The sequence below is a fragment of the Oncorhynchus keta genome, chromosome 14 (assembly GCF_023373465.1).
Source record: "Oncorhynchus keta strain PuntledgeMale-10-30-2019 chromosome 14, Oket_V2, whole genome shotgun sequence".
NCBI lineage: Eukaryota > Metazoa > Chordata > Actinopteri > Salmoniformes > Salmonidae > Oncorhynchus > Oncorhynchus keta.
The window spans coordinates 37,127,685-37,149,229 of record NC_068434.1 but is presented as its reverse complement, the minus strand read 5'-3'; the positions used below and the strand labels follow the sequence as shown (position 1 = coordinate 37,149,229).

At 41.5% G+C, this 21,545-nt stretch overlaps 1 protein-coding gene and 1 long non-coding RNA gene across 2 annotated transcripts; both read right to left on the bottom strand.

Moving 5' to 3' along the window:
* Window positions 1-1,526: 1,526 nt before the first annotated feature.
* LOC118394245 (purpurin-like) lies at window positions 1,527-7,133 on the bottom strand. The gene is made up of 6 exons (XM_035787460.2): window positions 6,965-7,133; window positions 6,495-6,613; window positions 6,128-6,264; window positions 2,478-2,590; window positions 1,980-2,192; window positions 1,527-1,844 (listed from the first exon to the last, which is right to left on the bottom strand). The coding sequence occupies exons 2-6, from the start codon at window positions 6,609-6,611 to the stop codon at window positions 1,834-1,836; spliced, it is 591 nt and encodes a 196-aa protein (XP_035643353.1). The 5' UTR covers window positions 6,612-6,613; window positions 6,965-7,133; the 3' UTR covers window positions 1,527-1,833.
* An 8,221-nt stretch (window positions 7,134-15,354) lies between these two features.
* On the bottom strand, window positions 15,355-16,918 carry LOC118394244 (uncharacterized). Its single transcript, XR_004827698.2, has 3 exons — window positions 16,771-16,918; window positions 16,535-16,614; window positions 15,355-16,368 (listed from the first exon to the last, which is right to left on the bottom strand). It is a non-coding gene; the product is annotated as an uncharacterized LOC118394244 (long non-coding RNA).
* Window positions 16,919-21,545: the final 4,627 nt, after the last annotated feature.

Here is a 21,545-nt window from a genome sequence, read left to right as displayed (position 1 = left end):
TGCTTCTTGAGTGGGGATATGCTCTTTCATGACCAGGATTTCGCCTTGGGTGTACAACTCTGGTAGTTCAATGAATTCTTTACCTTCTAGACTGCATACTTCGAAGCCAGTCACAATGGAGCTGTTGACTGTTTTTTCTTGTCCCATAGTACGCAGAAAGATTCTGTTTTTTATCCTCCTTCACATGCAACATTCTTTTTAAAGCTTTAGTGCAGAAGCTTGCACTGCTTCCTGGATATAGGAAAGGGCTTTGTTCGAATTGGATACCTTCACCTGCACTGGTATGATGGGAAGAGGAGTAGTGTGGTTGCCAACCCGTGTTGCCTTGCATCTCCAGTGAGACCAGTACGCTGCTCATTGACGTTTTCTGTTTCTTTTCCTCCTTCACCTTTCCTGTAGCCTTCTTCCTTGTTTCTCTGTATGTGGATAATGTAGGTGGTACTGAATCTGTCTCCAAATCAGGACTTTAATTGTCTTTCTTCATATGCATGTATGTACTGAACTTCAAGTATTTTTTTTATGTTGCAAACAAAATTGCAGTTCAGATTAAAACTTGTCAGAACTCATTTTACACTATGTTGACATACAGTGTTGACATTATGTTGACATACAGTATACTGTATTGGATCTGACCCTTGTTAATAGATGAGCAAACAACTTCAGATGTTTCATGATTGTGATTTTGACTTCAGGACTTGTATATATGACATATTGCTTGGACAACAATGTTACCAACCTGTCCCAGATGTGAGGGCAGCCTAGATTACCCCACAGCAGAGAAATTCAGACGGATGAGGAACATAGCAGTACATGAAGAAAAACACCTTCTTCCAAACACCCCATGAAATAACTCATCTTACTCTCAACAGGTAAGTTTGTATTTTAGTCAAAATCACATAACATAATCCTCTTAATTCTGAGTGACAGCAATGTGACCATGGTCAGTTTCTATGGAATTAACTCTGGTATTTATAGCTGAGCTGAAATGATTGTGTTGATTTGACTCCAGGATCTTCAGGTGGATGGACCACTGCCCTTCCATGTGGAGGGCATCCTAACCCTGTGGGCAAAACTCTCTGTGCCCTCATTCCTCGCCATACATGTGCATGTATGAGCAAGGCCAGGCCAAACCAGGCCAGTGCCACCATCTCACATGGTTTGTGATGACAGTATAATCCACGTCTTACTGATACATTTGTATTATATTTCTCCAGATGGTATTTTCATACTGTACTGTTAAATCATCAATACCCTAGTGCTATTTTATTGATCTCCTTCTAGGTGTGGTGATGAGGATGAAGAAATTAAGGACATGTTCTGTTTAATTTGTAAATGCATTAAGACGTTTGAGGTGGAGTTCTCTAATATATTTAGAAATATTTAGAAATGTCACATTCAATAAGTAAAAGCTTTGTGATTTTTTTTTTTACCACCTCAAATCTTTTTTAAAGTTCATCAGACAGCGATAACATTAGAATGCTCATGTCCATGGACAATGTATTCACAAAGTCACTGACAACGCAAAGTTACCTTCAAATGTTTTATTGTCGCCAACACAAACTGATGAAAAGTGAATGAGTGAAACAACACTGTGGTGTTGATATTGATTGAGGTAATTCTGTGATGTACAGTACACCACATTCAGTACATTTTTCTAAATCAATTTAAGTGATTGGGTTGGTGCAGGCGTCATGCCCTTTTATTTAAGGGGGCATAGAATTACTTTCATAAAAAAATCATTTGTATGCAATTTCCCTCTTCAGTCGTCAGTAGGTGTCTCTGTCCAAGCCAGTAGGGATCCTTTGGCAGCACAAGTTCCTTTGTGGTAGACGTTTAGCAAGCTCCTGTTGAGGAGAGGGTATGAAAAAGGGGATCAGGTGGGGAATGAACTTCTAGAACATAGACCATCCAAAAAAAGCACTTTGTAATGACTTGATGTAAGAAGGGCTGTATTAATAAAAATGTAATTGGACACTTACCAGACTGCAGCACAGGCTCAAACTGTCCGGCCATGCAGATCTCCTCTTGCTTGGCGCGAATGCTCCTCTGGATGGTTGGGGGCAGGCCACGGGGGTTACGAGAGAAGATAAGGGAGTAACCATCCTCACAGCTTCCATCGTCCTTTAGGGTACGGCAGGCATAGGTGATGGCATAGTTTTCATAGTCGGTGTCAATCACCCAATAGTTGTCACCTGAGAAAAGAGGAGAGTATAGTTTGAGTCTCGAGGGTGGCTTACTGTTAGTTGTTAATGATGTGTCTCTGTGCCTGTAAGTGTATAGGCATATTGTCTATAAGGGTATATTGTGGTCTTGTAGTACTCTGTTGGTAGAGCATGGCGCGTGCCACACCAGGATTATGGTTTTCGCTTCTAGGGCCACCGACACATAAAAATGCATTCACGCATAACTAAGTCGCTTTGGATAAAGCGCTGGCTAAATGGCATATATATATATATATATTTATTCAGAAAATGTACCTCCGCTGGACAGATAGCTGGCCAGGCCCTGGTAGTTCATGAACATCTTTCCAGGGTTGGCAGAGTCAGGCACAGTGTACTGGGCAGCCATGTCAGCGCACACAACCCAGAATCTGAAGATGGATGTCAATGGTGGAAAAAGCTATTGTAAAATACAGTACCAGTCAAAAGTTTGGACACGCCTACTCATTCAAGGATTTTTCTTTATTTTTACTGTTTTCTACATTGTAGAATAATAGTGAAGACATCAAAACTATGAAATAACACACATGGAATCATGTAGTAACCAAAAAAGTGTTAAACAAATCAAATATATTTTATATTTGAGATTCTTCAATGACAGCTTTGCACACTCTTGGCATCCTCTCAACCAGCTTCAATTAACAGGTGTGCCTTGTTAAAAGATAATATGTGGAATTTCTTTCCTTCTTCAGAAGATAGCCCTATTTGGTAAAAGACCAAGTCCATATTATGGCAAGAACAGCTCAAATAAGCAAAGAGAAACGACAGACCATCATTACTTTAAGACATGAAGGTCAGTCAATCCGTAACATTTCAAGAGCTTTGACAGTTTCTTCAAATGCAGTTGCAAAAACCATCAAGCACTATGAGGAAACTGGCTCTCCTATAGGGAGGAGGTCAGAGACCTGGCCGTGTGGTGCCAGGACAACAACCTCTCCCTCAACATGATCAAGACAAAGGAGATGATTGTGGACCACAGGAAAAAGAGGACCGAGCACACCCCCATTCTCATCGATGGGGCTGCAGTGGAGCAGGTCGAGAGCTTCAAGTTCCTTCGTGTCCACATCACCAACAAACGAACATGGTCCAAGCACACCAAAAACAGCCGTGAAGAGTGCATTACAAAACCTATTCCTCGTCAGGAGAAAATATTTGCCATGGATCCTCAGATCCTCAAAAGGTTCTACAGCTTCACCATCGAGAGCATTCTGACTGGTTACATCACTGCCTGGTATGGCAACTGTTCTGCCTCCGACTGCAAGACACTACAAAGGGTAGTGCGAAGGGCCCAGTATATCACTGGGGCCAAGCTTCCTGCCATCCAGGACCTCTATACCAGGCTGTGTCAGAGGAAGTCCCTAGAAATTGCCAAAGACTCCAGACTCCTGTTCTCTCTGCTACCGCATGGCAAGCGGTACCAGAGCACCAAGTCTAGGTGCAAGAGGCTTCTAAACAGCTTCTACCCACAAGCCATAAGACTCCTGAACACCTAATCAAATTGCTACCCAGATTATTTGCATTGCCCCCCTTTTTGACACTGCTGCTACTCCCTGTTGTTATCATCTATGCATAGTCAATTTAATAACTCTACCTACATGTACATATTACCTCAACTAACCGGTGCCCCCACACACCAACTCTGTACCGGTACCCCCTTAATATTGTCTCGCTATTGTTATCTTACTGCTGCTCTTTAATTACTTGTTACTTTTATTTCTTATTCTTATCCATATTTTTTAAAACTGCATTGTTGGTTAGGGGCTCGTAAGTAAGCATTTCACTGTTTGGTCTACACCTGTTGTATTCAGCACATGTGACTAATACAATTTGATTTGATGAGGACCATCACAGGAAAGGAAGTCCTAGAGTTACCTCTGCGGAAGAGGATAAGTTCATTGGAGTTACCAGCCTCAGAAATAGGCAAATAACCGCACCTCAGACACGTCTCAACATCAAATGTTCAAAGGAGATTGCGTGAATCAGGCCTTTATGGTTGAATTGCTGCAAAGAAACCACTACTAAAGGACACCAGTAATAAGAAGAGACTTGCTTGGGCCAAGAAACACGAGCAAGGGACATTGGACAGGTGAAAATCTTTCCTTTGGTCTGATGAGTCTGAATTTGAGATTTTTGGTTCCAACCAACGTGTCTTTGTGAGACGCAGAGTAGGTTAACGGATGATCTCTGCATGTGTGGTTCCCATCATGAAGCATGGAGGAGGAGGTGTAACTGTGTTGGGGTGCTTTGCTGGTGACTCGTAGGTTATTTATTTAGAATTCAAGGCACACTTAAACAGCATGGCTACCACAGAATTCTGCAGCGGGACTATCAATAGTGGGACTTAGTGGGACTATCAATTGTTTTTCAACAGGACAATGACCCAATACACCTCCAGGCTGTGTAAGGGCCATTTGACCAAGAAGGAGAGTGATGAATCAGATGACCTGGCCTCCACAATCACCCGACCTCAACCCCATTGAGGTGGTTTGGGATGAGTTGGACCGTAGAGTGAAGGAAAGCAGCCAACAAGTGCTCAGAATATGCAGGAACTCCTTCAAGACTGTTGGAAAAGCATTCCAGGTGAAGCTGGTTGAGAGAATGCCAAAGATAGTGTACAAAGCTGTCATCAAGGCAAAGGGTGGCTACTTTGAAGAATCATGGTTACTACATGATTCCATGTGTTACTTCATAGTTTTGTAAAAAATTGTTTAAAAAAATAGTTGTAAAAAATTAATTGAGTAGGTGCGTCCTAATCTTGGTACAGTATATACACTGAACAAAAATATAAACACAACATGCAACAATTTCAAAGATTTTACTGAGTTTCAGTTCATATAAGGAAATCAGTCAATTGAAATAAATAAATTAGGCCCTAATCTACAGATTTCACATGGCAGGGAATACACATATGCATATGTTGGTCACAGATACCTTAAAGTAGGAGTGTGGATCAGAAATCAGTCAGTATCTGGTGTGACCACCATTTGCCTCATGTAGCACGACACATCTCCCTCGCATAGAGTTGATCAGGCTGTTGATTGAGGCCTGCGGAATGTTGTTCCACTCCTCTTCAATGGCTGTGCAAAGTTGCTGGATATTTGCGGGAACTGGAGCACGCTGTCGTACACGTCAATCCAGAGCATCCCAAACATGTTCAATGGGTGACATGTCTGGTGAGAATACAGGCCATGGAAGTACTGGGCCATTTTCAGCTTCCAGGAATTTTGTACGGATCCTTGCAACATTATCCGTGCATTATCTGTAAGGTTCTGATTTTCTATTCTTTTTCATACACGTGATCTATGGTTGTGAGGCCAGTTGGACGCACTGCCAAATTCTCTAAAACGATGTTGGACGCGGCTTATGGTAGAGAAATTAACATTCAATTACTTGGCAACAGCTCTGGTGGACCTTCCTGTAGTCACCATTCCAATTCCACACTCCATCAAAACTTGAGACATCTTTGGCATTATGTTGTGTGACAAAACTGAACATTTGTATTGTCCCCAGCACAAAGTGCACCTGTGTAATGATCATGCTGTTTAATCAGCTTCATGATATGCCACACCTGTCAGGTAGATGGATTATCTTGGCAAAGGAGAAATGCTCACTAATAGGAATGTAAACAAATGTGTGCACAACATTTGAAATAAATATGTTTTTTTGTGCATGGACAATTTCAGGGACCTTTTATTTCAGCTCATGAAACATGGGACCAACACTTTACATGTTGCGTTTATATTTTTGCTCAGTGTAGTTACTCATCACAGATACAGTACTAGAATACAATTACGAGCAACATGTACAGGTAAGCCTTATGTTTTCACTCCAACAAACTGAATGACTAGGGAATGGCACATTTCTAAGACTATTACCATTTCATCAGAAATAATCTCCAGCTCTCTTACCCGAACAATGTGACACGGCCCTTGGAGGAGGCAACCATGGAGCCGTCGTCACCGATGGTGTACTCCGCTGAGATGTTGTCCTGGAGGAACAGACCCTCAGGGTCCTTCTTCTGCAGAGCGTACCACTTCCCTGCGTACTGGACCGCACACGCATAAACAACAACAGGTTAGTTGAAGGGCCTTGCATGTAGGACTGTTGTAGCCTCGGCAATAATCATTTCCTGCATACTGGAGAGTGGCACAATATTTGTCTAACTGCGTACGGTAGTACTGGCACACATGAAACAGATAGATGTACTGCAACCTTGCAGGTAGGTCTGCTATAGACTACGTACTACACAACCTGTGTATTGTCGTCTGTACTCACTCTCTTGGGGTCAAAGTCCTCCTTGACTGTGAAGCTGTCCACCACACAGGAGGCAGCCCAGCTCTGCTCCAGACCCACCAGGAGCACGACCACCAGGGCGAGCATATGGAAATTCATTTCTAGAGGAGACAGAAATTCCACGAGTAGAATTGTATACGCATGTAAGAACAAATTAAAGTGACATTAGCATGTCTATTTTGATAGAGCACAATAGCTATTCCTCTCAATTGTTAACAATTCCAAATCATAGCTTGGTAAACTGACAAGCTGACTATGGTGGAACGTTTCAAAGTTTATCTCATCTTCTCTCAAAATGTCTCTACAAATTGGTCCCAGATAAAAACTATTTACAAACCATTTTATAAAAAATGTTAACGTTATAATATTTAACAAAGCCAAATAATCAGATAAATCTATATTAGCAACAACATTTGAACAATATTCCCATGAAAAGTTCAAAAATAACTTACCTGTAATGGAACAAAGCAAGTGGTGAAGTTTCAATGAAGTTGTAGGTATGTGTTTCTCTTCGACTGTGTTTGTCTTCTGTCTAGGATCCTTATATACCCAAGGAACAGACGAGCTCACTGATTATTTTCACATTCTGGTCCTAAATCTAGCACTAATCCAGTTAACTAAATCCTGTAAGCCGTTGAATTGTCCCATGCAGCACTGAAATGGCTTTATGTAATTGTATCAGTGGTGTATAATAGTCTAAACTCAAAGAAAGCACATGTCTAGGGAATTAGTTCACCTCAGCCAAGCCAAAGTACTGTTTACACATGAGAATGGCAATACTAGTGTATTTTAGGCTACAGAAGTGTATTGTTAGATAGTTCCTTATTGACATGCAAATTAAATGGAAATAAATTACACATGTATTTATCACCAGTTGCTATCACTTCCTTTTAACTGAATTTTAATAATATGAAGGATAAATAAAGAGGGACTGGATGTCAAGTTGGGGCAGCTGAAGTAAAAGTACCAATCAAACCTACCATTTACACAGGGTGCCCAATTCTGGTCTTATTGTCACTTATTGGTCTTTTGACCAATAAGAATAGCCCTGAAGAAGATCTGATGTAAAGAGATCTGATGTGATTGGTCAAAAGACCATTTATGGAAAAAATATCAGAATTGGGCTGCCTGTGTAAACGTAGCCATACTGTGCCTGTAAGCTACAGATGTGTGTCCTCAGTCCACTTGGTCAAGTTGTTTCAAAGACAATATTCTCTCACTCTGTATCAACTGTGGGTGGGCTACCATTGTTTTACCTGTTAAGTGAGCAAAATATAATATCCACAAATTACATTCATATATTCTTCCATGAAAGACCCCCACCAAAATCCATCAGAAATCATACAGATCGTGATTCCATAGAGATAAAGATGTTGTAATCACACAATTTTGTGTAAAGACCATACACCTTCAGCCAATATATTTGTGGTGCATAATATATTATTATGGGGGAATATATTATTGTTCAAAGTTGAATCAATGTCATGCTATCCAAATGTTATCATGTTATGTTATGCAAATCTGCATGCCAATCATTGAAATGAGAGCATGATCAGTAGTCCATAATAACTTGCCCAAGAATACATGTTGTAGGAATACACGTGTTATGAAATGTCAAGGTCTGTGTGGGACTTTATGTTCCTGCCCCTGGGTTAAGTCACATGGTCTGTTGCACCAGCTTGTTTCTGTAATCCCAGACAAAACGTTCTCGGGCAGGAGACTGCTGAAGCGCATTTCAAGATGTTTGTCAACACGAGGTTAAATGGGTGTCATGACCCTGTCATTTGAATATTTTCTCAGTGAGGAAGGCAATACATTGGAACACGTCCATTAATCATTTTTAATAGTGCACTATAGTTGATAATAGGTAGGATGATATACATAGTTGACAAATAAAGCTTTTGTCTCATGCTATAATTAACCACTTCTGTCATTGTTGCTGCTTATATTTAGATTGGGGATGAGCTTGAATTACTGTGGCTTGGCACCTTTGCCTTTCAGCCATGCCAACATAACACAAACAGTGAGTGTCAGGTCAGATGTTTGCTTCACCTGAAGTCAGTTGTTGGATCCACTCCAATCATGACAGCAGACAGACCACAGCCCCCGTATTCACGTGCATGGCCATGACAGGGAAGACAGTAAAGACTTTGTTTCTAATCAATATTTAATCATTTTTGTAATATCAGTTTCATAGTTTCTAAAAGTTTAGAAAGTACCCTAACATATATTTGAGTTGGCGGATGAAGATTTCTTAAGTGTAACTTTTTCTTATTCTATAATAAACTCAGCAAAAAAGAAACGTCCCTTTTTCAGGACCCTGTCGTTCAAAGATAATTCGTAAAAATTCTAATTACTTCACAGATCTGCATTGTAAAGGGTTTAAACACTTAAACAGTACTGACTGAAAAACGCCAAAAGAAAGATGCCCAGGGTCCCTGTTCATCTGCATGAACGTGCCTTAGGCATGCTGCAAGGAGGCATGAGGACTGCAGATGTGGCCAGGGCAATAAATTGCAATGTCCGTACTGTGAGTCGCCTAAGAGAGCACTACATGGAGATAGGACGGACAGCTGTGGCAGAACATGTGTAACAACACCTGCACAGGATTGGTACATCCGAACATCACACCTGTGGGACAGGTACAGGATGGCAACAACAACTGCCTGCCTTACACCAGGAACGCACAATCCCTCCATCAGTGCTCAGACTGTCCGCAATAGGCTGAGAGAGGCTGGACTGAGGGATTGTAGGCCTGTTGTAAGGCAGGTCCTCACCAGACATCACCGGCAACAACATCACTTATGGGCACAAACCCACCGTCGCTGGACCAGACAGGACTGGCAAAAGTGCTCTTCACTGACGAGTTGCGGCTTTGTCTCACCAGGAGTGATGGTTGGATTTGCGTTTATCGTCAAAGGAATGAGTGTTACACCGAGGCCTGTACTCTGGAGTGGGATCGATTTGGAGGTGGAGGGTCCGTCATGGTCTGGGGCGGTGTGTCACAGCATCATCGGACTGAGCTTGTCATCACTGCAGGCAATGTCAACGCTGTGAGTTACAGGGAAGACATCCTCCTCCCTCATGTGGTACCCTTCCTGCAGGCTCATCCTGACATGACCCTCCAGGATGACAATGCCACCAGCCATACTTCTCGTTCTGTGTGTGATTTCCTGCAAGACGGGAATGCTAGTGTTCTGCCATGGCCAGCAAAGAGCCTGGACCTCAATCCCATTGAGCACGTCTGGGACCTGCTGGATCGGAGGGTGAGGGCTAGGGCCATTCCCCCCAGAAATGCCCGGGAATTTGCAGGTGCCTTGGTGGAAGAGTGGGGTGACCTCTCACAGCAAGAACTGGCAAATCTGGTGCAGTCCATGAGGAGGAGATGCACTGCAGTACTTAATGCAGCTGGTGGCCACACCAGATACTGACTGTTACTTTTGATTTTGATTTCCCCCCCTCCCATTGGTTCACACATTATTCCATTGTTCACACATTATTCCATTTCTGTTAGTCATATGTCTGTGGAACTTTTCAGTTTATGTCTCAGTTGTTGAATCTTATTATGTTCATACAAATATTTACACGTTAAGTTTACTGAAAATAAACGCAGTTTCATGACTTGATAGCAAAACAAGTGTCAGGAAAAAGGCGAAGCAAGTGCAATGTAAATGAAGAAAGAACAACAATTGAAATGTTTACCATGTATTTATCATGTAGCATTTATGACATTGTCATGAGGCTGTGTACCTAGAGTACAAACATTTAACTTAATTTACAATACTGCATTTGTGATGTTACAGTTCTGAATCCAAAAAGCAAGCCATTATTTTGTATGCCATGTAAATAACTACAACATACTCTATCTGGTTTCAAAGTGAGGGTTTATGGGTTAGAGCGCACACGTCAATAAAATAACCGCCAGAGAGTTTTTGACCAAGTATGTACAGGAAGAAGAGAGTGGAACATTTCAGGAGCTGTGTGAAGAGCTTCACAGTAACTTCTTCCAGTGCCTGCTCATTTCAAAATGGACTCTTCACTGGCTGTAGTGAGAGAGCAGAGAAAAGTAGATGTCAACTTTCTTTACAGAAACAATTAAGTGTTGGAATAACAATGCAGCAGTTTACTGCTGTAGGTTATTATTCAGGCTATACCTAGAGAATATACATTACTGTTCAAAAGTTTGTGGCCACTTAGAAATGTCCTTGTTTTTCAAAGAAAAGCATCTGGAGCATCAGCATTTGTAGCTTTGATTACAGGCTCAAAATGTCCAGAAACAAAGAACTTTCTTCTGAAACTCATCAGTCTGTTCTTGTTCTGAGAAATTAAGGCTATTCCATGGGAGAAATTACCAAGAAACTGAAAATCTTGTGCAACGCTGTGTACTACTCACTTCACAGAACAGTGGAAACTGGCCCTTATCGAGAATGGAAAGAGGGGTGGGAGGACCTGGTAAACAACTGAGCAAGAGGACAAGTACATTAGAGTGTCTAGTTTGAGAAACAGACACCTCACAAGTCCTCAACTGGCAGCTTCATTAAATAGTACCCGCAAAACCTCAGTCTCAACGTCAACAGTGAAGAGGCGACTCCGGGATGCTGGCCTAGGCAGAGTTGCAAGGTAAATGTCATATCTCAGACTGGCCAATAAAAAGAAAAGATTAAGATGGGCAAGAGAACACAGACACTGGACAGAGGAACTCTGCCTAGAAGGCCAGCATCCCAGAGTTGCCTCTTCACGGTTGATGTTGAGACTGGTGTTTTGCTCAGTTGTGCACCAGGGCCTCCCACTCCTCTTTCTATCTTAGGTGATTGTCCTGTTGAAAAACAATTGATAGTCCCACAAAGCGCAAACTAGATGTAATGGCGTATTGCTGGTTAAATGTGCCTTGAATTCTAAATAAATCACTGACAGTGTCACCAGCAAGCACACCCACACCATCACACCTCCTCCTCCATACTTCATGGTGGGAACCACACATGCAGAGATCATCCGTTCACCTACTCCGCATCTCACAAAGACACAGTTAGAACCAGCGGTTAGAACCAAAAATGCCAAATTTGGACTCATCAGACCAAACAACAGATTTCCACCGGTCTAATGTCCATTGCTCGTGTTTCTTGGCCCAAGCAAGTCTCTTCATCTCATTGCTGTCCTTTAGTAGTGGTTTCTTTGCAGCAATTTGAAAATGAAGGGCTGATTCACGCAGTCTCCTCTGAACAGTTGATGTCGAGATGTGTCTTTTACTTGAACTCTGTGGAGCAGTTATTGGGGCTGCAATCTGAGGTGCAGTTAACTCTAATGAACTCATCCTCCACAGCAGAGGTAACTCTGGGTCTTCCTTTCCTGTGGCGGTTCTCATGAGAACCAGTTGCATCATAGCGCTTGATGGTTTTTGCTACTGCACTTGAAGAAACTTTCAACGTTTTTTAAATTTTCCAGATTGATTGACCTTCATGTCTTAAAGTAATGATGGAGTGTCATTTTTCTTTGCTTATTTGAGATGTTCTTGCTATAATATGGACTTGGTCTTTTACCAAATAGGGCTATCTTCTGCATACCATCCCTACCTTGTCACAACACAACTGATGGGCTCAAATGCATTAAGAGGGAAAGAAATTCCACATTTGATCTTTTAACAAGGCACACCTGTTAATTGAAATGCATCCAGTTGACTACCTCATGAAGCTGGTTGAGAGATTGCCAAGAGTGTGCAAAGCTGTCATCAAGGCAAAGGGTGGGTAATTTTGAAGAATCTCAAATCTCAAATATATTTTGATGTGTTTAACACTTTTTTGGTTACCTCATGATTCCAAGTGTGTTATTTCGTAGTTTTGATGTCTTCACTAATATTCTACAATGTAGAGAATAGTAAAAATAAAGAGAAACCCTTGAATGAGTAGGTGTGTCCAAACCTTTGACTGCAACCAGAGGTCTCTTCACAGTCCCCAGGACAAGAACAGGGGCTGGGAAACACACAGTAATAAATAGAGCCATGACTACATGGAACTCTCTGCCACCCCAAGGTTACTCAAGCTAGCAATAAAACCAGATATTTTTTTATATAAAAGAACATGGCACGACAGGGACTGTGAAGAAACAAACAGACGTTTTTACATATTTTGTATTATATTTTGCGATTTATTGTATTATGTAGTGTCATGTACTGTATATTATGTATTTTATGTATTCTATTTGTTGTGTTTTGTTTCCTGTTTGGACCCCAGGAAGAATAGCCACTGCCTTGAAAGCAGCTAATTGCGGATCCTAATAAAATACTAAGTACAACTAAGTTGACATTTTATTACAAATTTTCTGACAAATTATAATTGACCTCATCCCTAGGAACATGCATTTGTTTATTATAGTTTTACTACAACTTTGTGTATTTAAGTGAAGAAAATGCAGAAATGGTGTTTGTTGCTGACTAGACAGAGCTGGTCATTACAGTAATTAGTGAAGTTGACAGGAACAGATCAACCGTCATCTTTGAAATAAAATGGTATAATGAATCATTCTATCCCAGGCGCAATTTAGACGTTGGCCACTAGATGGCAGCCCTGTATGTGCAAAGTTTTAGAGTGATCCAGTGAAATGTTGCATATCTATTCAAAATGTTGTATCAAGACTGCCCAAATGTGGCTAATTGGTTAATTCATACATTTTCAAGTTCATAATTGTGCACTCTCCTCAAACAATAGCATGGTATTCTTTCACTCTAATAGCTACTGTAAATTGGACAGTGCAGTTAGACTAACAAGAATTTAAGCTTTCTGCCCAACAGATATGTCTCTGTCCGGGGATTTTTTTTGTTTCTTACAACCTCATGCTAATCACATTCGCCTATGTTAACTCAACCTCCCCATGGATGGGACACCAATCCTGAAATAGAACTTCGAAATGGATTGCCAAGCATGTTCAATCTTCGCAGTGTAGATTAAAAATGCTGAATATTACACATCCTCACACAGGTACTTGAATAAAAAGCTTTAAAATCTCAATCAACATTTTATATATTGTAATGAATATAATTCCCAATGCAGACAACAACAACTTATTTCTTTCAGTTGGACGTTTTGGAAAAACAGTGCCTAATAGGTGCTTCCTGTGGGGATTCAAAAAGTGGACAATAGATAAGAAGATGTACAAAATAGAGGGTATTTTTGAGCAGGCTATTAATGTTAATATGCTGCTCTATCCACATCATCCAATGAGTATGCATTTTACCCCACAAGTGGATTTGAGCGGTTTAAGACAATCCCAATGCATCAGATTACAGACTGTTATCATCTCAGGACAAAAGGGGGCTAACCTGTTCGCAGGTTTTTATCTACACAACGCAGTAGATGCATTGACCTTCTGGTTCCTTTCGCATGGTTGACTGAACAGTAATGGCCCAGATTGGTCTATGCTCTCTATACGTTCCAAATAGGAGCATTAAAAAGTCAACTTAAACATTAAAACGTTTATTTTTAAAGTAGTGGAGCTATTGGAGAGAAAAACAATTCTGTATCTGTGTGTCACCAGTAAATGATCCATGTGTGTTGCATGGTGGAAAACATATTTGACATGAGCTGTGGTATATCTCTCAACAAAAGTGTTGCTGTAATACTGGAAAAAAACAACAACAACACCCACTTGCTCACTTCACTCACTGCATTGCATTCATATCAGAAGTTAAACACCATCTGCTCCCAGGGTCTCTGTGTCATTCTGGGTCCGACATTCCATTGTACGCATCACAAGCTTTACATTGCAAGTGTAGATCAAGCTGCTAACTAATCTAAGAATGTATCATCATTCAATGATAATTGAGGACACAATGAGAGTCACGAAGACTGCACAACAGCTGGCAAAAGTCTGCAAATCGCCTGTAGTAGGTTTTGTAGTGTAATCAAAATCCCAAACACATCCAGCAGCACACGAAAAGGAAGTACTCTTTCTGATCTCTGTCCTTTTTCTAAATGTTTAAAGAGCATTTATTTACAGATGGTGGATCCTCTTTTGCAGGTACACGAACAGGTTGTTGACAATGTTAATGGCAGCAATATGTGTCACGTTTCAAAACAAATCAGACAAAAGTGTATTTTACCTTTATTTAACTAGGCAAGTCAGTTAAGAACTAGGAACAGTGGGTTAACTGCCTTATTCAGGGGCAGAACAACATATTTTTACCTTGTCAGCTCAGGGATTTGATCTTGCAACCTTCCTGTTACTAGTCCAACGCTCTAACCACTACCTACCACCAAATATCTTGAAGATTGTCTTATGAAAGACTGAGCAATATGAGGTACGGTATATCTGAATCTTTATCACTGATATCGTGCAGAAGATACTAGTGAATCATTTTCATGAGTGTTCTAGCCAGTTGCAGGCCCTCCACAAAGCACTAATGTAGGTGTCAGTAATGTGCAGCTCACTAAGACAAATTAAAATTGTGTAGAATTGTGAAAATTATGATAATGCCCTTTGAGCTTAAGAGCTGTTTGAAAAGACTGCCTGAAATCTTAGCCTGTTTTGATGGGATGGAGTTTTAGTAAATGAGTTAATAGACCAATAAGAAAGAAAGTTCCAAACCTCTCTTGCCCATAACAGCAAATGTTCCATTTTCACCTCCCCACTCAGACCACTACCAGACAGTCCTAGCAACATATTTGCTTGAGAAATTGCTCTTTACTTAGAATATATTTTTGTTTCTTTTTGACCATTTTAATTGGAGAAAAAATAAGAAACCCGGACACTGCTCTTGCTAGTATCACTGCTCTTTATTAAGGTTTACGTATCGGCCTCAAGGCCTTCGTCAGAGCTGTCATCTTATTCAACTGCAACAAGGATGTGCAAGTGACTTTTCAATTTTGACCATTTTAATTCACAGCAATGACAGTAAAGTACTTAATTGTTGCCCAGAAATGATTTGATATTGAGATAAAAATGGCTGCATTTGACCTTTAAAGCTAGAATCCTTAATGGTGAAACAGACATGTCCGTTGCAACATTACAACAACAAAGAAGTTACTGCTAACAAAGAATACCATTTTTTCCGCCTTGGACATCATTACATGGCAATACATGCAAACATTTTTACCATCCTGCGCGACGACGCTCCTAAGCTCGGCAACAAAAACAATAACAACCGTGGCCAGTGGCGCTGTTTCCCTCTACTTCGGATTCCAGCTTTAATCAAAGATATTCTAGTTTCCTCTCAGCTTTAAATGTTATCGCCTCTAGCAGGAACTGGCTGAGGGCTAGTTATGTATACTACAGTAAAACAACCTGGCACAGCAGATATGTCATCAGTGGTTTCCAATGGAACTGGCTGCTGGGGAGTTAGGCCTAGTACTGAGGAGACGGGTGGAGTGGTTGGCTGCTCCATAATGGGTATGGGGTATGGGCTCGGGGGAAGAGTTGTGCCCACATGGAATTCTTGGATTGTAGCTGTGTCAATGATTGATGGAAGAGCCGTCGTGAGCATAGACCTTATATGGGTTATGACATCTGAAGTCAGACTGGGAGAATCAGTCACTGTGATTATGGCTGGATGTTGTGAGGTAGTCTCAGTTTCTGTCCCATTTAGTGAGTCTGCCGATGAGGCTTCAGTTCCAAGTGCAGTTTGTGAAGCGATCAAAGCATCATCAACCTCTGAGGCTGTTTCAGAGGGTATAGCATCGCTTTCTTGCGGATCGGTCTCCTCCTCTGTGTCTGGTATTGCAGTCTCAGCGCCAGTGACCATTGGCTGACCATTGGCTGTCTGTGGTGCTACGCCAATGTTCTCAGAAGACTCGTTGGACTCAGAAGACTCGGAAGATTCCAGGCTGTCAGCCATCAGGTTTCTGAACTGGAATCCATGCAGACTGACCTGTTTTCGGAAATATAAATACATATTTTAGTGTAGAAACATAGCATAGCACACTTTTTTTACACAGTCTGTTTTTACTGACCTTGTGTCATTGTGCACATTATAGTGCAATAGTGACAGATTTATAAGAACAAATATTCTGGAAAAACAACATGGGCATTCTTACGGGTTTTGAATAAGATACTGTCACCACAAAGAAAACACAAAGGGTGGTCCACAGAATCTCCTTTTTCATTTCCATCATTTCTGAAAGAGTCAAATAAATGTCAACGTTGTTTTATTTTTTACATAGTAAACTTCACAAGTATTGGTGAGAAACAAAGGTTCGTGGAATACATTATAATTGAACATAATTATTTCAACACTAAATGACAAAGACATGTATGTTATTCTAAGAATGACCTTGATTAGGTTGAGTATCCCCTTGTCTTCAGCATGAAAAGGGAAGGGTTTTGCAGTCCCAATGAATACGAATTTAAAGATAATGTTCCTGCAGTACATCCAATGCTGATAGGATGTATGAATGAACAATAGACGTTATTTGAATGGGGCATGCTTATATGCATGATGTGGTGCGTGGGATCAACCAAGTGTCACTATGATAATTCATTTCCTTTGCTGACTCATTTCCATGGCAATACTGGTATACCCTTTAGTCTTGTCTATATTTTAAGAATGGAAAGCTCAACATTAAATCCTTCAAAAGTGTTAAATTAGAGAGAAGCAGAAATAACACACAGACAGATGAACCAATGTCCTTTGAAGACAAAGCTACAGTATAAGCCTGATAAACATGTTGTTGTGGTTCCATAATTCCAGTGTAAACGACGAAAAACAATTGTATACTTTTAGAAAAGCTTCCTTCGTGACGCAGGGCAATATTCTGTCAAGATTCTAGTTATTAAAGCAAACCACCAAACCAAAGGAGCACCCTCATTCCTGAGGGGGGCGGGACTCAATTTATTTGAGTGACCACAAAAGCAAATAGACCAATACACATTTCGCCTGAAGCAGAGAAGGCCAAATGTATAATCTTTATGATATAAATAAAATTGTGGTATTTTCCCCCAAAGTATGTACAGATACACTGTAAAATCACACAATTTCACAAGCACACAATTTCATATGAGTTTGACTAATCTATTGCAGATAATTGATCTACATCCAATAGTAAACAGAAATATGCAGAAAGTATAATAAGACCCAATAATTGACAATGTGTATGTTTATTTAATAGTCATAATAACATAAAAAAATTCCCACAAGCCCATCCTCCCCAATTAAGATGCCACCAACCTCCTGTGATACAGTAATTTAGTTTAACCTCCAGCTATGTTCAATACAAAACACGAGCAAATAAAACGGACATTATAATCAATCAAGTTGTGTCTGATCGAGTTGTGTGAGGATCTGTGGCTATCAAATTTTTCACATGCGCCAAATACAACAGACCTTACAGGGAAATGCTTACCTACAAGCCCTTAACCAACAATGCAGTTTTAAGAACATACCTAAAAAAAAGTAAGAGATAAGAAAAACTAACAATTAAAGAGAAGCAGTAAATAACAATAGCAGGGCTATATACAGGGGGTGCCGGTACAGAGTCAATGTGCGGGGGCACCGGTGTTGAGGCAATTGAGGTAATATGTACATCTAGGTAGAGTTATTAAAATGACTATGCATAGATAATAACAGAGAGTAGCAGCAGCGTAGAAGAGGGGGGGGGCAATGCAAATAGTCTGGGTAGCCATTTGATTAGATGTTCAGGGGGCTTTTGGCTTGGGGGTAGAAGCTATTTTAGAAGCCTCTTGGACCTAGACTTGGTGATCCGGTACCGCTTGCCATGCGGTAGCAGAGAGAACAGTCTATGACTAGGGTGGCTGGAGTCTTTGACAATTTTTAGGGACTTCCTCTGACACCACCTGGTATAGAGGTCCTGGATGGCAGGAAGCTTGGACCCGGTGATGTACTGGGCCGTATGCACTACCCTTTGTAGTGTCTTGCGGTCGGAGGCGGGGCAGTTGCTATACCAGGCAGTGATGCAACCCATCAGGATGCTCTCGATGGTGCAGCTATAAAACCTTTTGATGATTTGAGGACACATGCCAAATCTTTTCAGTCTCCTGAGGTCAAATAGGTTTTGTCGTGCCCTCTTCCCTACTGTCTTGGTGTGGTTGGACCATGTTAGTTTGTTGGTGATGTGGAAGCCAATGAACTTGAAGCTCTCAACCTGCTCCACTACAGCCCCATTGTTGAGAATGGGGTAGTGCTCGGTCCTCCGTTTCCTGTAGTCCACAATCATTTCCATTGTCTTGATCATGTTGAGGGTGAGGTTGTTGTCCTTCCACCACACAGTCAGGTCTCTGACCTCCTCCTTATAGGCTATCTCCTTATTGTCGGTGATCAGGCCTACCACTGTTGTGTTGTCGGCAAACTTAATGATGGTGTTGGAGTCATGCCTGGCCGTGCAGTCATGAGTGAACAGGGAGTACAGGAGGAGGCTGAGCACGCACCCCTGAGGGCCCCCTGTGTTGAGGATCAGGGTGGTGGCTGTGTTGTTACCTACCCTTTCCACCTGAGGATGGCCGTCATGAAGTCCAGGATCTAGTTGCAGAGGGAGGTGTTTAATCCCAGGATCCTTAGCTTAGTGATGAGCTTTGAGGACACTATGGTGTTGAACGCTATGGTGTTGAAGCTGTAGTCAATGAATAGCATTCTCACATAGGTGTTCCTTTTGTCCATGTGTGGAGTGCAATAGAGATTGCATCATTTGTGGATCTGTTGGGGTGATATGCAAATTGGAGTGGGTCTAAGGTTTATGGGATAATGGTGTTGGTGTGAGACATGACCAGCATTTCAAAGCATTTCATGGCTACAGTAGTGAGTGCTACAGGTCGGTAGTCATTTAGGCAGGTTATCTTAGTGTTCTTGGGCACAGGGACTATGGTGGTCTGCTTGAAACACGTTGGTGTTACAGACTCGGACAGGGAGAGACTGGGAAAACTACCTTGAATCAGTGCAGTCGGAATCTCAGAAGCCGTTTTTACATCTCAGATGTTTTCTCCAGGGATGTGAATGAAAACACCAGGGTGAATGGGGATGGGAGGAAAAGTCAGGTCATTGGGGAGGAGATGGCATGTTGACATCTGAAGTTGTATTACGTGAATCAGTGTCATCTACCTCCCCTTTAACCCACTGTTGCCCATCCCAGTGGCCGCCTTAGATGGGAATACACAGATGGGTCCGGGAAGTCCCTCTGCTGCCTCCTCCCCCAAGTCTGGGTTCTGTCCTGGAGGAAGTAGAAAAATGGGCATACAGGGCGGGATGGAGGCTGAACTGTGTGGTTGGCCACCGGAGGCAGAGGGCAGAATGAAAACTCTGGGCTGCTCCTTAGAGGCTGTGAAAACATAGACCGGAGGGATGCCATTTTCTTGTGTGGGCACACAGGGCAGGCCTCCACTTTGGTCTGTGTCCCCATCCCCACGTATAGAGTCTGAGGGTTGGGGGAAGTTGGCTCAGGCTGGAGGGAGGCAGAGTGCCAAATAAGGTATCACAATTTCCGCTAAGGAAACAGGGAAGGTATGCACATCCAGTGATAGGTAGGACAGTGCCCTTGATAGGAGGGATAGAGGGGAGTTGTTGTGTCTGTCTGGTTTCTCTTGTGGGGGTGATGGTGTGGTTCAGAGCAGTGAAGGAGGGACAGGTTTGGGGATGTGGCGAGGGGGCAATGGAGGGTCCTCAAAGTAAAAGGTGGGAGTGAAGGAGTCATAGTCCCTGTCCCTGGAGATCCAAGGGTCTTGACAAGGGTAATCTGTGCATCTGTCATAGCGGATGAGGTTTTCTGCTGTTTCAAATTTCTTTACGTGTTGATATGATGATATGAGCGGTTGCGTCCTTGTGATTTTGAACGTTGAATGTGAAGAAAGGGTCACTTATGGGGTAACTGAGGGAGAATCCAATCAAGATCATGAAAAAGATTAAACCACATCCTTCTGTAAAAAAAGGAAACCCAATTTTATCCCCTTTAGAAATTAATCAACAAAAGTATAAAATAAATCACAGTGTCATATGTATAATTGAAGATACAATAATTAAATCAGAACAGATGGCTATCTTGAAGAAAAAAGTCAACATTACCCTTAAGAGATGACAATCCAGATTGAGCCGTTGCTTATCTTATAGAAACAATCGTGTTGTAAGGGTAGGACAGGGCTACAGTTATGTTTTATGCATGTAATCAAAGAGTGTGGACGGGTGTTTGAGGTGTGATGGTACATTTTTCCATGTTTCACTGCAGGCCCATCTGAGGGGTGACACACCCCTAAGGTTACAGACTCCACACCTAGATCAACCTGTCATGACAGCCTTAATAAAGTAGCGGATTGGTTCTGGGTTACGATATTATACCTAGATAATGACATCCAAATACATGAGGAACAATAACGGTAGTTACTGAAGCTTTTCTATTGGCACATTAAATAGAAACTAAGGCATTCCGGTCCGATACACACGCCCTCTCAGGTTTTGCAACAAAACAGTGATACACCAGACCACCACATAGCTCAAAGCTACCTATCAAATGTATGAATCATGTTAATTGTTTTTGAATTCATAAAAGCCAAAGACCTGTATAACTAAACAATTTTAAATATTTTTTTATTTCACCTTTATTTAACCAGGTAGGCCATTTGACAGCAAGTTCTCATTTACAACTGCGACGTAGCCAAGATAAAGCAGAGCAGTGTGACCAAACAACACAGGGTTAAAAAAAACATACAGTCAATAACACAATAGAAAAATCTGTATAGAGTTTGTGCAAAGTAAGTAAGGAGGTAAGGCAACAAATAGGCCAATAGTGGCAAAGTAATTACAATTTGGCAATTTACACTGGAGTGTTATGTGCAGATGAGGATGTGCAAGTAGAAAAACTGGTATGCAAAAGAGCAAAAGAAATTAGGTAGTGTTTGGATGGGCTATTTACGGATGGGCTATTTACAGATGGGCTGTGTACAGCTGCAGCGATCGGTAAGCTGCTCTGACAGCTGACTCTTAAAGTTAGTGAGAGAGTTATAAGTCTCCAACTTCAGTGATTTTTGCAATTCGTTCCAGTCATTGGCAGCAGAGAACTGGAAGGAAAGGCGGCCAAACGAGGTGTTGGCTTTGGGGATGACAGGTGA